Genomic DNA, 17,231 nt, shown 5'->3' with positions numbered 1-17,231 from the left:
GTATATATAATCTCTCCAAAAAATTGCAAGTATTACCTAAAACAATCATTACCTAAATAAACAATTGATAATCTAAAGAACAAATTCATATCAGATCTAGAAACAATTCCCAGAATATATTGCTTAGGCCTCTTTTTTAAAAGCTACTCTACGATGTCTGAATATAGCACTGTTTAAAAAGTCCTTTAATTTAACAAAAACATGTGGTTCGATCAAAAATGTGGGGAAATCTTTGGTCAGTTACTTTCGTTAATTTATCATAGGCTTAGTGACAATTGTGTTTTTTTGAAATAATTCACTCATTATCTTAGAGCATTTTATCTTTAGTATACATTCAAACCAGAGTATTTAAAGTTCTAAAGTATATACTGGAGTGGTACAGCACTTCGAACACCATACAGCACAACTGAATGACACAATATAGTTTTGATTCCTGCATTGTGCTAACCAACTAATCCCAAATGCTTCAGCATGGGGTTATTCCTCGCCTGAGTTAGCATGTTCCAAATTAATCGAGTAAAAGTCATTTGGGGCAAAGCCTCAAAATAAAGGGACGACCATTTGGATGAGGAAGAATTTCTTCAGCCAGAGGGTGGTGAATCTGTGGAATTCATTGCCACAGAAAGCTGTGGAGACCAGTTCATTGAGTGTATTTAAGATAGAGATGGATAAGTTCTTGATTGATAGGGGGATCAAAGCTCATGGGGAAAAGGCGGGAGAATGTGGTTGAGAAATATATCACCCACGATCGAATGGTGGAGCAGACTCGATGGGCCGAACAGTCTAATTCTACTTCTGCATCTTATGGTCTTAAGACCATCAGAGGCCTACAAAGTTACTCAACTGAAGGGCATACAATGCAGGGATGTCACATGCTCAAAGCAAGTTTCAATGCAGCAGTTTTAAAACCAGTTATATTTCATTTTGGATTTTGTTTCCCTATAGTACTTGAGGAAATCGGGCACAACTAAATTGTAATTTATGGTTAAAATGAGGAACATTTTAAATATATAAACAAAACAACCGTATCCTCACCTTTTATCTCTGAAATGGCAAAACATATTAAAGTTCTAAAGGCAGCAGTGGCAAATACTTCATCAAAATTATTGCGATTTGTGCATATGCTGGACAAAGCGCAATATTTAATCTTTTGGAGAGTTGAGATTACTCTACACATGCACAAGTCTAACCTGGAATCACAGAATCCCTGCAATGCAGAAAGAGGCAGTTTGGCCCATTGAATCTGCACCGACTTTCCGAAAGAGAATCATACTCAGCCCCACCCCTCTGCCCTATCCTGCAATCCCATTTACCCCACTAATCCCCCTGACCTACACATCTTGGGACACTAAGGGGCAATTTAGCATGGCCAATCCACCTAACCTGCATATCTTCGGACTTGTTGACCTTTCTCTTTTCAAGCTGAAGATCGGTGGCTTTGGCAACACTTAATATTAATCCACATGACCCACGCACAAAAGTTTCAAAACTTCACCAGCAAAAGGTTTTTTTGAAAACACCCAACTTTACTTGTGGTACCTCAAGACACCTGCTCAGACGTTGCAGCAGGTTCAAGTAATGCTTTTTCCAAATAAGTATCTCACAATGCAACATGTTTACTCAATGAGCTTATTCAGGTGGGGCTTTAACATCAATTTATGTGAATTTTCCAGCTTTGCTCTAAAACAAGGCCAAAGCAGAAGCAGCAGCACTGCAACTGGTATCAGTGCATCAGGGCTAGGAAGGGGAAAAACCAGACATTTCCAATTTTCAGCTCCAGCTCATATATCCCATGGGAGAAGAATGCACATCTGTGCATGTCAGGTTGGAACAGAAGAGGGATCACCGGTGTCACATTCCTCTTGTTACTTAACTGCCAAAACTGTCACTGGTTTGTATTAGAATCCAGAGGGGTGCCAATGCCCATCGAACTGAACCTTAGCGTAAGTCACTGCTGTCAGAAAGAGAGACAACTGATGTAATAAAGGAAAATAAGATGAAAGCTGGTCTTACCTGAATCAGCATCTACAGATGCACTACCCCATGAAGACAGAGGCCGGCCATCAAAAAGCTCTTCCCCATTCAACTGGCGGGATATTTTAGTTGCTGAAATACTGTCTCTTAAATGTTCTCTCCAGGCCAAAGAAGCACACAGCAGACAAAGTGTTTTACCTGTGCCAGTAGGACTTTCCAGGATCCCATTTACTTTCTGCAAAAGAAAAACAGAACGCACCAAAAAAAATTATCCTTTTGTGGTATGCCATTTCACTAACAGAAGTGTCTCAAGCCAGTCTTCCCCAAGTTGATGCAGAGAGGGAAACAAAAGTTCTGCAGTACAAAGAATCGTAGAGAGAAAAGGTTTGGAAAACACGCAGACCAATAGATCTTCATGCACACTGGTTAGTTTTGAGAGTCAAACATGGGGGAAAATTTCTGCTCCTTACTATTTAAAACTAAATCAAAATCCTTATAAAGACTATGTATAACTTCACTACAGTTAACAAAATTATCCCATAACTCATATCATGACTGGCCAAGACCTATTGCTTTACAATTCACAAACAACAGTATCAGTTGGTATAGTAGTGCCCAGTTTTTTTTTATTCATTCATGGGACATGGGCATCATTGGCTGGCCAGTATTTATTGCCCACCCCTAGTTGCCCGAGGGCAGTTGAGAGTCAACCACATTGCTGTGGCTCTGGAGTTACATGTAGGCCAGACCAGGTAAGGATGGCAGATTTCCTTCCCTAAAGGACATTGAAATCATGGATTATCCACAGATGTTATGACTGCAAAGCTGTTTTAGCCACGTGCACTAATTTTCATAGAAAACACCTTGCACACAAAACAATTAAATGTACTTAGTGGAGATATTTACTTAACAAATACCCACCCCCATTTGGTGCAAAAAGTTGCAGACTTCAGCCTGAGCTTTGAACACTGAGGCTACCAGACACTAATATCTATTGAGTAAACCGACTAGAAGTCTTCTACTGTCTTGGAATTGTTGGTCAACCAGGCTGTTCCATAGCACTAAATAAGGATTTCCATTGTGGACTTTCACCACTCGGAATTTGCCTTCATAAACAGGAATGTCAATTTTCAGCCAACAAAGCTGGAGATGGAGATGCTACAAATTAATCCAGTTTTATTTTCTGATTTATCACATAATTTGAAATTCTCATTATTATAGACTCCCCCGATGGTTCAGTCGAGTGCACTATTAAGCCATGCAGCTCAACATGATCCAGGCTCAATCCCAAGTCTCTTGTGAATTAGCTGACTCTAGCAATGGAGAAAGTTGAGTAACACAACTAGTATCAATGAGACTGGGTGGAGATAAAGCATCTGTGTGTGTGTGTGTGTATGCCGTGATAACCTTCAATGATGTTGCTAATCTGGAGGTGAGATCAAGGTCAAAAAACATCCCTCCAGTTACAAAGCTAACTAGACTCAAGAGGAATGGTAACTCTAACGCCATTGCAAGCGAGTTGGATGGTTACTGCATAAGACCTCACTGAACACAATCTTGGTACAAAGGATTAGAAGGATCAGACATTAAATGTTGCAAGGAAAACATCAAAGTTATTTTACAGTAGTTCCTTACCATGACATAAATTAGAGTAACACAGTTTGCTGTGCACTCACTATACTATTATAACGGTGGCACAGTGGTAAGCACTGCCGCCTCACAGCGCCAGCAACCCAGGTTCAATTCCGGCCTCGGTCACTGTCTGTGCGGAGTTTGCACTTTCTCCACATGTCTGCGTGGGTTTCCTCTGGGAGCTCCGGTTTCCTCCCACAGTCCAAAGATGTCCGTGTGGGTTTAGCTGATTGGCCACGCTAAATTGACCCTAGTGTCAGGGGGATTAGCAGGGTATATGTGTGGGGTTACGACAATAGGGCCTGGGTGGGATTGTGGTTGGTACAGACTCGATGGGCTGAATGGTCCCTTCTGTACAGTAGGGATTCTATGTGACAACACTATTAACCAGAGAGAGACATGTTTGCATGCATTTCGTCTTGTTTATGGATTGCTGTAGGACCATTAACACTGCATTTGATGCTTGTTTTTCATTGCATGACTGAATGAGTAACAACTTGGTTTCCTGCAACATTAGAAGCATTTTATAAATGCCTGGAGGAACAACAGTGAAAATAAAGCTGCAGAATAATGTTACACCCTAATACATAGCACATTACCTTTTGTAGACATTCTATCACCTTTGACATATAATCCTCTTGGCATTTATAAGGGATGTAAGGAAAATCTATTGTAATTCCATCAAGCTGTATTTTGGGCATCTTGGTATCTAAAAGGGGACAAAATAAAACAAAAATCCCACAAGAAATTAACAGTAATCCAGTTAAAAGAAAATACATGAGCTAAGTGAGTTGACATGTGTTAATTTTCCAACTTTTTACTAATACAATAGCAAAATACTCCAGGTGCTAGAAATCTGGAAAGAATTCCCAAAAATGCTGAAAATACTCAGGTCAAGCAGCATCTGAGAAGAGTTAATGTTTCAGGTCAATGACCTTTTATTAGAACTCAAAGTTATGAACTCTTGTTTCTCTTTCCACAGATGCCACCTGACCGAATACTTGCAGCATTTTCTTTATTATTCCAAAATTTACTGTTCACACAAAAGTCTTCCTTGTTTCATCAATGAAATACTGTCTATTTGTCCTGGTTCATGAATCAACAGGAAGAAAAACGTTAAAAAAACTTGAAGCCCAGCAAAAAGCAATACCATACTCATTGCTGATCCTCTTGAATTCTATTAAATTCTACAACAATATGGGGGCGGCACAGTGGTTAGCATTGCTCTTTCACAGTTCCAACGACCCGGGTTCGATTCCTGGCTTTGGGTCGCTGTCTGTGCGGAGTTTGCACATTCTCCCCGTGTCTGCATGGGTTTCCTCCGGGTGCTCCGGTTTCCTCCCACAGTCCAAAGTTGTGCGGGTTAGGTTGATTGGCCGTGCTAAATTGCCCCTTAGTGTCCCCGGATGCGTAGATTGGAGGGATCAGCAAGGTAAATGCGTGGGGTTGTGGGGATAGGGTCTAGGGTGGGATTGTTGTCGAGCCAAATGGCCTCCTTCGGCACTGTAGGGATTCTATGACTCTACGAACTCTTACATGACATTTCCATTCATCCATTTTATGCTGCCACTCAAGTAGCCAAGAAACAGCCCTCACTAACATAAACTCCCACTTTTTCCCTGCAGCTTCGCCAGACCTGCCTGCCTGACTGACTGAACCTAGAAAACCTGCCCTTGCTTTTGGGTCCACTGCTCTGGGCGGACCTGTTTTGAAGATCTGCCAACTGTCTGACTGACCGACAACTCCAGTCCCCGATGCTCGCTTGTTGGGGGGGTTAGTGGGGGAGGAGAGTAATGTCCCAATGTTTGTTTGGTGGTGGTGTAAACACTCCGCTGCACGTGAGGGTGTCTTCCGTGTCCGTGAAGAAAGTTTATTGCGAGCACAGATTGGGGCGCCCTTTAAATATGGTGCCCCAACTTCTGTGAAGCCTGCCTTGCCGGCTCTATCAGGCTCCATCCTGCCAGGGTGATGCTGCAAACCACGGCCCCAGATTCTCCATGCACTGAGAATCAGAAAATCTGGTGTAAAAACTCAGCTGAGCAGCTGGAGAGATACGTATTGGTTTTCAGTCTGAATCTGACCCTGCCAGATTTTGAGGAAATCCTGCCCCAGCTTCCTTAACACTCAACTGCAGAAATATAAATTGAGCTTGAACTTAAAGTTATACCTTATTCCTAACACACAAATTCAAACATAACTTACTTTAAATTATCTCTGATTTGTAACAGGACAGTAAGAAGTCTTACAACACCAGATTAAAGTCCAACAGGTTTATCTGGTAGCACAAACCACAAGCTTTCAGAGCGCTGCTCCTTCATCAGGCGAGTGGGAGTTCTGTTCACAAACGGGGCATATAAAGACACAAATTCAATTTACAAAATAATAGTTGGAATGCAAGTCTTTACAGGTAATCAAGTCTTAAAGGTACAAGGCATGGTACATTGGCGAGACCATGCAGACGCTATGACAATGGATGAATGAACACCGCTCGACAATCACCAAGCAAGAGTGATCTCTTCCTGTTGAGGAACACTTCAGCAGTCACGGGCATTCAGCCTCTGATCTTTGGGTAAGCGTTCTCCAAGGCGGCCTTCACGAGACACGACAACACAGAATCGCTGAGCAGAAACTGATCGCCAAGTTCCACACACGACGACGGCCTCAACCGGGATCTTGGGTTCATGTCACACTATCTGTAACCCCCACGACTTGCCTAGGCCTGCAAAATCTCACTAACTGTCCTGGCTGGAGACAATACACATCTCTTTAACCTGTGCTTCACCCTCTCTCCATTCACATTGTCTGTACCTTTAAGACTTGATCACCTGTAAAGACTCGCATTCCAACCATTATTTTGTAAATTGAGTTTGTGTCTTTATATGCCCTGTTTGTGAACAGAACTCCCACTCACCTGATGAAGGAGCAGCACTCTGAAAGCTTGTGGCTTGTGCTACCAAATAAACCTGTTGGACTTCAACCTGGTGTCATAAGACTTCTTACTGTGCTTACCCCAGTCCAAGACCGGCATCTCCACACCATTGTAACAGGACTGCAGTCTTGAGTCGATGACATCTATGACAACTCTCTTACTGAGATTGTAAAAATCTACAAAAGAGAAAGAGGCCATTCATCTCAATAATCTGCTGCTGCTTGCAAACTACTGCCAAGTGATCTGCTGTGTTATGGTCCCAGTCAATGCTATAGCTAGATGTTAAGATCCCAGAATGGAACGCTGGCTTGAAAGATTGCAACTTTTTGACTTTAAAAAAAAATCAAACAGAGGAAGAGTCACAGCACCACTAATTAGTTTAAACAACTAAACAAAACATTTATTAAACATGAAAAATTGGATGATGATACAATACTTCTTTACTTTCTCCTTGGTTTAACAAATACACAGGTTTTAGGACACTTTGAAACCACAATGGTCCCCTTAGCACACAGTCAGTCCATTTTTAAAGCACATAGATTGGCTGTGGTCAAATACACACTCCACTCAGAACCTAAGTTAGTGCCTGTGGTTTTCCTCAGAACGCGAGTTTCCAAAATCCACTCCCAAATCCATGCTTTAAAATCTTCCCTCATAGTAGTACTTTCACTTAGTGATTTGCATTTCAAAAATCCACTCCACGTTTCCCACAGGACTCTTGAACAGAGCTTCCACTCCACTTCTACCAATGAATCCATTCAAGATTTTACACCAACTCCTTTAGGATTTCTTTACCTTGACTGCTTTTAGACACAAGCTCTTGAAGCTCAGACACCAATTGCTCCACAATTATTTCAATTAACGTCTCACAACTGTAGTAAGATATCACAAACCTTAGAACCGCTTCAGATATCTTTCCGACTTTTCACAAGCCAACTCCTTTTCAGTTCTGTGACTTGAAATAAACAGTACTCTTCTGCTCCCAGTTCCTCTTTGTTCCTTTAACTTCAGACCAACTGGAAACTTCTTTTAATATCTATAATTTCCTTCAGTCGCTGTCCTTTAGATTTCTGGCATTGGCTTTCTTAACCATTGCCCCATTGTATGGCTTTTCTTTTAACAAAGCTGAGAGAGATTTTCCCTCTCTAGCTGCCTCTCACAAACTGCAACTACTCTGGCTTTCAGTTAAAAACTAAGGAAAAAGGAAAGCTTTTTTACCTTACAAAGACCTCTCGTTGTTAAGCAATGCCTGCAACTATTTATTCTACATGCCGTAAACCTCTCCAAGCACAATAGAATCCCAGCTAGAATTGAAACCACCCCCGCCCTAAATACAAACATCTTGGTCCAGCATAAATCTAACATGAATAGGTTCCATCCAGACATAGAAACATTACATTAAACCCACCTAAAACTATACCATGTTTGTAATGTTCACCAACACACATTAATCTGTTAAAACTATCTTTGGTTTTCTGACAGCTGTCGTGACATGTCATGCTAGTCTGACTTGCACCAGCCTCTCACATCCACTGTAGCTCACCCGCAACTGTTCTGTGATGTCCATCATCCAACTATACCTTTGTCGACCCCTCTTTCTGCTAACCTCCACTTTGCTTTCTCAAAGAGATCTCTGGAGCTTTTCAGCTCTGATTAAAGGGCCAAACTACTGACATTTTCTTTTCTGGATGTCATTTTAGAATTCTTTATGCTCTTGCAATTTCAAGCACCTCTTTATTTATCTTACACTTTCTTTCACTTCAACCTTCATTCGTTTAATCTAATGTGTTCCTTCTACCATTGCTTTTGCCTATTTGGTATTCATACTCACTCAATATTCTAAACTTCTAAATTTATTTTATCAGGCCTCTTCGATTCTGTAAGTAGCCCTGTGTCGTTAGTGTACCACAAGTTTGTTAAGTTTATGTCCTTGCGTCTAATTCTTATTCCTGGAAGTACACCTAATTCTCTGAATATTTCTTTTGTGTACAGACTGAAAGAATGGTGGCAGTACATAGCCTTGTTGTACTCCTCTCTTCTTTTGAAACACATCTTATTGTCCATTTTCTAGCCTGGTGCTCTTTATTTGGTCTCAGTGTAGGCTCTGGCTAAATCTCACATCTTTACTGTCCATGTCACATTTCAGCAACATATCTATTAACTTTTGGCGACAAACATGATCAAACTTTTTTTCCATTGTCGATGAAAAAAATTGTTCTTGCTTATTTTTAGATATTTGGCAAAGATTGTTCTTAGGTTAAATATTCCCTCTCTTGTTCTTACTCCAGGTCTAAATCCAGGCTGCATTTCATCGATTTCTATTTCACATGTGTTATAAGACATAGGAGCAGAATTAGGCCACTCAGCCCATCAAGTCTGCTCTGCTATTCAATCATGGCTGATATTTTTTTCAACCCCATTCTCCTGCCTTTTCTCCATAACCCCTGATCCCCTTATTAATCAAGAACCTATCTATCTCTGTCTTAAAAACAATGACCTGGCCTCCACAGCCTTCTGCGGCAAAGAGTTCCACAAATTCACCACTCTCTGGCTGAAGAAATTCCTTCTCATCTCTGTTTTGAAGGATCATCCCTTTAGCCTAGGTTGTGCCCTCTGGTTCCAGTTTTTGCTACTAGTGGAAACATCCTCTCCACGTCCACTCTATCCAGACCTCGCAGTATCCTGTAAGTTTCAATAAGATCCCCCCTCATCCTTCTAAACTCCGAGTTCAGACCCAGAGTTATTGAAAATCATAATAAAAAGAAATATCACTTTAATGAGATGACCCGTTAAAAGCTTATAGTTCGAAAATGATTGTACTCCGTTGCTTAACAAATAATGAACGTATCAAGTCACTTGAAAAGTATCATTTGATATATATTTGATCACAAATTTGTGTCATCACTTCTAACTCTGTTTGTTCAAAGACTTTTAGATGTTCTGTTATTGTTTCATCAATGCCGGGAACTTTTCCAGCATACATCAATTTCATAGAATTCACTGAACAAAACCTTCTCCCCAGATTCCTGCTCTTTCCCTTTGATTAGAAGTTCCTCTTGGGACTGCCTTTTGTTCCTCCCCCTGGTTTTGGTATCTTTCTGTTCTTTAGTTTGGGCAGTAAGAAGTCTCACAACACCAGGTTAAAGTCCAACAGGTTTATTTGGTAGCAAATACCATAAGCTTTCGGAGCACTGCCCCTTCGTCAGATGGAGTGGATATCTGTTCTCCAACAGTGCACAGACACAGAAATCAAGTTACAGAATATAATTAGAATGCAAATCTCTACAGCCAGCCAGGTCTTAAAGGTACAGACAATGTGGGTGGAGGGAGCATTCAACACAGGTTAAAGAGATGTGTATTGTCTCCAGACAGAACAGCTAGTGAGATTCTGCAAGATCAGGGGGAAAGCTGTGGGGGTTACTGATAATGTGACATAAATCCAACATCCCGGTTTAGGCCGTCCTCATGTGTGCGGAACTGTAGGAACTTAGTTTGGGGCCATTGTTCTGCAGTCTCCTTTTATGCCTGTTCCAGCAGATCCTGTGAAAAGCTCCTTAATTCTGAGTTACCTTCTTTCAACTGAACTGAGTGCTTTCTGTTTCCCTGTAGCCTCCATTACAAGGCAACAGCCCAATTTTTTTTAAAACCGTGTTTGCTTTAGAGTCATAAACATTATTAAAATGCAGGCATCTAGACAAACTTGTAGACTTAAAGGCAACTATTTTAAAGTGAAATCAAAACCCAAGTTCTTCTCCTTCCTTAACAAACAGATACAGAAATACATATTAAAACTATACCTTATTCCTAACGCACACAAATACTACATCTATTCCCTAACAATATATATTTTTTACTTACAATGAATGCTTTCCAATGTTCCCACCCTTCAAAATGACCAGGTCGAAATGGTCACATTTTTTTTGTTATTTTCAGTTTCAAATTATTTTTTGCCACAATGATTTGAACTAGAATATGTCAGTGTTTATACTTCATATAAGCCTCCATTCATGCAAACTGTCTCTTCCCACGGTCTCTTCCTACAACCCTCTATTCCCTAAACTTAATTTGTCATTTATCTACCCACTCTGCAAACATGTTTATATCTTCCTGTACTTTAGTGTACTCTTCCAAACAACTAGCTACACCACCCTATCCCTACCATCACCTTTCCCCTCCCCCCCTCAAATTTAGCATAATCTTCAAATTGACACCATGGGTGGAATTTTCCAGCCGCGCCCGTCCCAAGGCTGGAAAATCTCATCCGTCGTCAATGGACCTTTGCATGGTCTGTGTTCTGCCCGTTCTGATTCCTCAGCCCTATAGCTCCAATTCACCAATTCTAATCGTACATATATATGGCAAATAATAATCATCCCAACACAGATCCCCATTAGACACCACTTTGCACTTTCTGCCAGTCTGAGGAATATACTTCAACTCTTACCCTGGTTTCTGCATTGCAGTCATCTTGAAATCAATTCTGCTACCAGGTCCCTGACTGCATATGCTCAGAATTGTCAGCCTTCAGAAAACCTATGAATACCTCATCCACTGCATTTCTCTTATTCACGACTACTTCTTCAAAGAATTCAACAAGGTTGGCTAAATACAACCTTCCTTTAGAAAATCAATCGTGGAAAACAATGCTTCATTATATTTTCAGCTGTTCAATTCTGTTTCTCAGTTAAGATTTGAGTATCTTTCTACCACAGACACTCACCTAACTGCTCCATTGCTATCTGGATTATTTTAACCCACTTTTTGAAGATAGGAACTACATTGGCACAGTAGTTGTCACTACTGCCTCACAGTGCTTAGGGACCCGGGTTCAATTCCAGCTTCGGGTTGCTATCTGTGTGGCCGTGTCTGTGTGGGTTTCCTCTGGGTGCTCTGGTTTCCTCCCACACTCCAAACATCATAGAATCCCTACAGTGCAGAAGGAGGCCATTCAGCCCATCCAGTCTGTACCGACCAAAATCCCACCCAGGCCCTATTCCCGCAACCTTGCTAATCTTGGTAACACTACGGTCAATTTAGCATGGCCAATCAGCCTAACCCGCACATCTTTGGACTGTGGGAGGAAACTGGAGGACCCAGAGGAAACCCACACAGACACAGGGAGAAAGTGCAAACTCCACCAGACAGTGACCCGAGGCTGCAATTGAACCTGGGACCCTAGTATTGTGAGGCAGCAGTGCTAACCACTGTGCTACCCTAAGATGTGCGTATTAGGTCGCTTGGCAGTAGTAAATTACCCCTCAGTGTCAGGGGGACTAGCAGGATAAATAAGTGGGATGACAGGGATGGGGCCCGGGTGGGATTGCGGTCAGTGCAGACTCGATGGGCCAAATAACCTCCGGCTGCACTGTAGGGAATCTATGATTTGTTCTCGGACATGACTCCTTTATTGATATTTCATACGTTTGATTTGCGTGCCACTTCCCCAGCTTCTTCGAGCATCCACAATCCATCTACACCTGGGGTTTAGCCATCTTGGCGAGTTGATCATAATATCCCTGCTACTTGTTTCTACAATGATGATTCCCGCTTTGAGAGTTTTCTCAATTAAAACTGTGGAAAATAATCTATTCAGTATTTGTTACTTCTGTACCGTCTCCTGGATATTAACTTGCTCATCTATCAGCGGTTCAATCAATATCTTAATTCTATTTTTGTTAATCATATGCCTATGGAATACCTTGTTTATTTTTATGTTAAATATTTGGATTTCAGATTTCTTCTTTACCTTCCTAATTTGTTTATTTTAGCCCCTTTCCTAAACTAATCATATTTTCTTCTGTCATCCTCTTTGTTTACAAAACATTGTAGGCCAGTTTAGTTCCAAATGCATTCTCTTATGGTTGGCTTTTCCGCTAATCTGTTACTTGTATTAGCCATGTATCTCTGTCTCAATTATTATCTTAAACCATATTATATTGTGACCACTACTCCCTATTTATAGAATCATAGGATCCGTTATTGCACATATATTTCTAATTCACTGGTTTTACAATTTGGGAACACTCCAAATACCTGTTTTCATAGGAATGCACAGGTTTGCTTCAATGTACAAATTTACCCACCCTCCAGGAGTCAAAACTTTTATGTATAATCATTAATGAAGCAAATGAAAAGAAATCCTTCTCTTGGTTAGGAACACAGGAAATTCTTAATGCAAGATACTGATCTTCCTGACTGATGGACATGTTATGCTCACATATTTCCAATCTCAGGCCAGAGCTTACTAAGTGACATTAAACAGAAGGAAAACAAATATGGTAATCTTTTTTAACTAAATTACAGTACTTTGCTCAAAATCCTAATTTCATAATTATACAGCCTTGAGATTCTGGACATTGTCTTTTGCTCTAAGAACCAGGAGGTCACACTGTAAGCATGCGAGAGCGGAAACAAAGTGAGGATGTTGGATTGGAGGGTGAGGAGCTTTGAATCTAACAGCAACTGACAGGAACTCACTAAAATTGCTCTGATAACAGCAATAATGGCAACACTCAGATTTCCCTCAACCAGAAGTAATACAATAACTCACTGGAGTCTATACGTAACTGGTCACGACAGATGCTTGAAAAGTACAGAGACCCCATCAAATTAAAGGTTTCACATGGTCATAATATGGTACGATCAAATCACCAGAAATGCCTCCAATTGTGACTCCGGGACCAGCAAAAAAAAGGGGGGCAATAACTGACCAAATGTCATTTTCAGATTAAAATTTGCCTTGAATTCCCATCCATCAACTGCACCCTGTACCTTGAAATGAGAGGCACTTCAGCGGCAGGTTGCTTTTGATTTGATTTGTCACATGTATTAACAGAGTGAAAAGTATTGTTCCTTGCGCACTATACACACAAAGCGCACTGCTCATAGAGAAGGAAAGGAGAGTGCAGAATATAGTGTTACAGTCATAGCTAGGATGTAGAGAAAGATCAACTTAATGCAAGTTAAGTCCATTCAAAAGTCTGATGGCAGCAGGGAAGAAGCTCTTCTTGTGTCGGTTGGTACATGACCTCAGACTTCTGTATCTTTTTCCCAATGGAAGAAGGTGAAAGAGAGAGTGTCCAGGGTGCGTGGAGTCCTTAATTATGCTGGCTGCTTTGCCGAGGCAATGGCAAGCGTAGATGGGCGGGTGCTTCTCATGGATGGGAGGATTCTTCTTACATCTGAGATTCAACATAGGATCCTTACAGTGCAGAAGGAGGCCATTCGGCCCATTGAGTCTGCACCAACCACAATCCCACCCGGCCCTTTTCCCACATATTTACCCTGCTGATCCCCTGACACTCGGGGCAATTTAGCATGGCCAATCAACCTAACCCGCACGTCTTTGGACTGCGGCAAGAAACTGGAGCACCCGGAGGAAACCCACGCAGACACGAGGAGAACGTGAAAACTTTCACGGACAATGGCCCAGGTCCCTGGCGCTGTGAGGCAGCAGTGCTAACCACTGTGCCACCATGCTGCCCTCCAATATAATGCAGCAAAGAAGATAGATGGCATAAAACATATTGGTCCAAATGCAGTCTGATTTCAGAAATTCACTCTTTTTGCTATTAAAAATAATTAAATGGATCAATCATTTGGACCAGGCAGCAGAAATAACCCATGAAAGTGGAATTTGTGAACTTCAGTGACCCAGATAGTTGATAAGCAGACACAGTGAGGGTTTGCTGCTGAATTATTGTGAATAGGAATGGTATATATAAAAATATATGTCGATATTAGTTTATAAAACAGATTGTCACGTTCACCCAGCCAAATGCTGCTTTGAAGCTACTCACAGGCCCCCTACGGTGGAGGCGAGGCCCAGCAACCGATCCCCAGGCTGTGCGGCCCAGTGCGGACAGCCACTTGCAGCCTGCCCCGGGGGTCGCTTCCCTCCGCTGCCCCAGCCTCCAGCCGCCTCTACCGGCTCAGCCCGCGCGGCTGCAGCGGCGGCTACTGCTCCTCCGGGTCCCCACTGCCACCACTTCACATTTGGCGCCACTCGCCCTCAGTCACTGAGCTGGGGAGGGGGCGGGGCGAGCTCTTTGGGGGATGTTCTCCTTGTCCTCTGTGCTCAGTGAGTAAGTGATTCCCCCTGCAGTCCTCTTTCATTCAAGGGCACCTTCTCAAACTGATAATCAGAGATTACCTCCCACCCCCCATACTTAAATTATAATACTATATAATTTGGCACAGTGGTTAGCAGTGCTGTCTCACACCGCCAGAGACGGTGGTGTTCAATTCCAGCCTCAGATCACTCTCTGTGTAGAGTTTGTGGATGAGATTTTCCGACTGCGCTCGCCCCAAAACCAGAAAATCCTGTCTGGGGTCAACAGACCTTTCCATGGTCCACCCTTCACCCGCTCCAATTCCCGTGGCAGACAGGACGTTCCAGCCTGCATGTTCTCCTCATGTCTGGGTTTCCTCGGGGTGCTCCAGTTTCCTCCCACAACTCAAAGATGTGCAGGTTAGGTTGGTTGGCCATGCTAAATTGCCCCTTACTGTCAGGGGGACGAGTAGGGTTACGAGCAGTGGCATAGCTGGGGGGGGGGGGGGGGGGGGAGCAGGGGGAGCGACCACTCCCCCTGAGCACATTCTTCAAAAGTGGCACCTTTTCAACGGGGTGTTCCTCACGGGCCCCTCAGATCTGCGATGTGTGCTGCTAGGCTCCAGGTAATCCTTCACTTTCCTCCTCAGCACTCTCAACAGCCCAGTTATGATCAGGCTTAAGTTGCATATTTTGTTTTATCAGCATTTTGCTGATGAATGCTATCAGCGCGAGTGAAATTAGATCCAGGGGATCTGAATGGGAGGTTACATTACAATGAAAGTACTTCCCTTCCCAACAGCGACCTACAGTGTGGGAACGGAGTTAAAAGAGACAGGTTCAAAATTATATTTAATAACTTATCAGAGATCCTATCTAAAACAGTCTCCTCCACTTGATATTCTCACAGAATTACCACGAGTTCATGGAGAAAAGTTATTAGGCGATGAATAGAATATACATCTCATTGAAATCCAACGATGTGGACGACTGTAGCTTTTGGGTGGAAATGGTCTTTGGGCCAAAGGAATGGGTTGTTTTTTCGTTTCAAATTATTGAAAGGGACGATTTCAGGGATTTATTACAAATCAGTGAAATGTATTGGATAAAGTGGAGTTTGCCATAAATACTTTTTCCAAGTTTGAAGAGATTGGGACTCCACCTGCTCTGGAAATTTCCGGGATCAGCTCAGTGTGTTTTTTTCCATCTTTCACAACACCTGATGTACAAACTATTGTAGTCTCTGCCCTGCATGAATCACTACAACAGCCTGAGGCTGAAACCTTTTCTATTCCTTTCGCTAACTCCGCAGTTGACATCCCTCTCCGTCTCTCTCCTGAATGCCCGTCCCATTGGGCTCCCAGGACATGGATTGAGGGTCATTGGTGGAGCGCTCCTCATGCAGCTCAGACCCTCTTCATCGGGCAGAAACTCCCAGCCACCTCCCCTAAAGCCAGCTGGAATGTCCCCAAAACACTGGCAGCATGTCGATATTTACATTTCATTCCCTCAGGCGATTAAAACAGCGGATAAATAAATGTTGATTTATCACACGGGCGCCTTTTTTATGTGCTCGCTCCCCCTAACTTTAGAACCTGGCTACGCCCCTGCTTACGAGGTGGGGGTTGGCGGGGGGGGGGGGGGGGGGGGGGGCGGAGGTTGTTGTCAGTGCAGGCTCGATGTGCCGAATGGCCTCCTTCTGCCATTCTATGAGTATACTATATTGCTGCACGTGGAGTGTGTTCATAATGCTTTTAGGAAAACATGCACACGTTTACAGAAACTTGCAATGAAAACTTAATATTTCCATAGCCCTCTTCATTGTGATTAAAGCATCTCAGTGCACTTCTGAGGACGGTTTATAAAGCAAAGTTTGACACATAAACTGATCGTCAGACAGATGGATCAAAAGCTTGGTCATGTTTTAAAGATCGCATCTTAGAATAGAATCATAGAATTCTCACAATGCAGAAGGAGGCCATTTGGCCCATTGAGTCTGCACTGACTCTGTGAAAGGCATTTTACCCATAATCCCATGTACTTATCCCTCTAATCCTCCTAACCTACACATCTTTGGACACCAATGGGCAATTTAGCATAATAATGGGTCATTCCACCTAACCTGCACATCTTTGTACTGTGGGAAGAAACCAGAGCACTCGGTGGAAACCCATGCAGACATAGGGAGAACATGCAAACTCCACACAGACAGTCACCCAAACCTAGAATTGAACCCAGGTTCCTGGCACTGAGAGGCTGCAGTGCTAACAATCGTGCCACCTCTTAAAGGAGGAAAGAGAGGGACAGAGCATTAGGGAGAGTATTACAGAGCTGAGGGTCTTGATGACATGGCTTTGACGGAGTAGGGCTACTCAGGAGGGCAGAGTTGGAGGGATGCAGATATCTCAGGGGGTTGCAGGGCTGGAAGAAAATGCAGAGATAAAGAGGGATGAGGCCCTTGAAAACAAGGATGAGAATTTTAAACTCAAGGCGCTGCTTGCCCGGAAGCCAATGTAGGTGAGCAAGCACAGATATGATAGGCGAATGCATCTTGGTGCAAGTAAGAGTTTTGGACAATCTCAAGTTTATTGAGGGCAGAATGTGAGAGGCCAGCCAGGAGTGCATTGCAATAGTTGAGTCTAGGGG

The 17,231-nt window shown here is 42.6% G+C and overlaps 1 protein-coding gene across 7 annotated transcripts in view; it reads right to left on the bottom strand.

Moving 5' to 3' along the window:
• The window catches only part of rtel1 (regulator of telomere elongation helicase 1), a 123,744-nt gene extending 109,192 nt beyond the window's left edge, over nt 1-14,552 (bottom strand). For all 7 annotated transcript variants that reach the window (XR_013500294.1, XR_013500295.1, XM_078236490.1 and 4 more), the window contains exons 1-3: nt 14,335-14,552; nt 4,206-4,315; nt 2,014-2,209 (exon numbers count right to left, since the gene is read on the bottom strand). Coding sequence is in view for 5 of the 7 variants with exons in the window: in XM_078236490.1 (XP_078092616.1) it covers nt 2,014-2,209; nt 4,206-4,307 (298 nt within the window). In the remaining 2 variants the exon portion in view is untranslated. The remainder of the gene's footprint in view (nt 1-2,013; nt 2,210-4,205; nt 4,316-14,334) is intronic.
• Between the last annotated feature and the right edge of the window lie 2,679 nt (nt 14,553-17,231).

The sequence above is a fragment of the Mustelus asterias genome, chromosome 20 (genome assembly GCF_964213995.1).
Source record: "Mustelus asterias chromosome 20, sMusAst1.hap1.1, whole genome shotgun sequence".
Lineage (NCBI taxonomy): Eukaryota > Metazoa > Chordata > Chondrichthyes > Carcharhiniformes > Triakidae > Mustelus > Mustelus asterias.
Note: the sequence above shows the minus strand (reverse complement) of the source record. Positions and strands in the feature narration are given on the sequence as shown.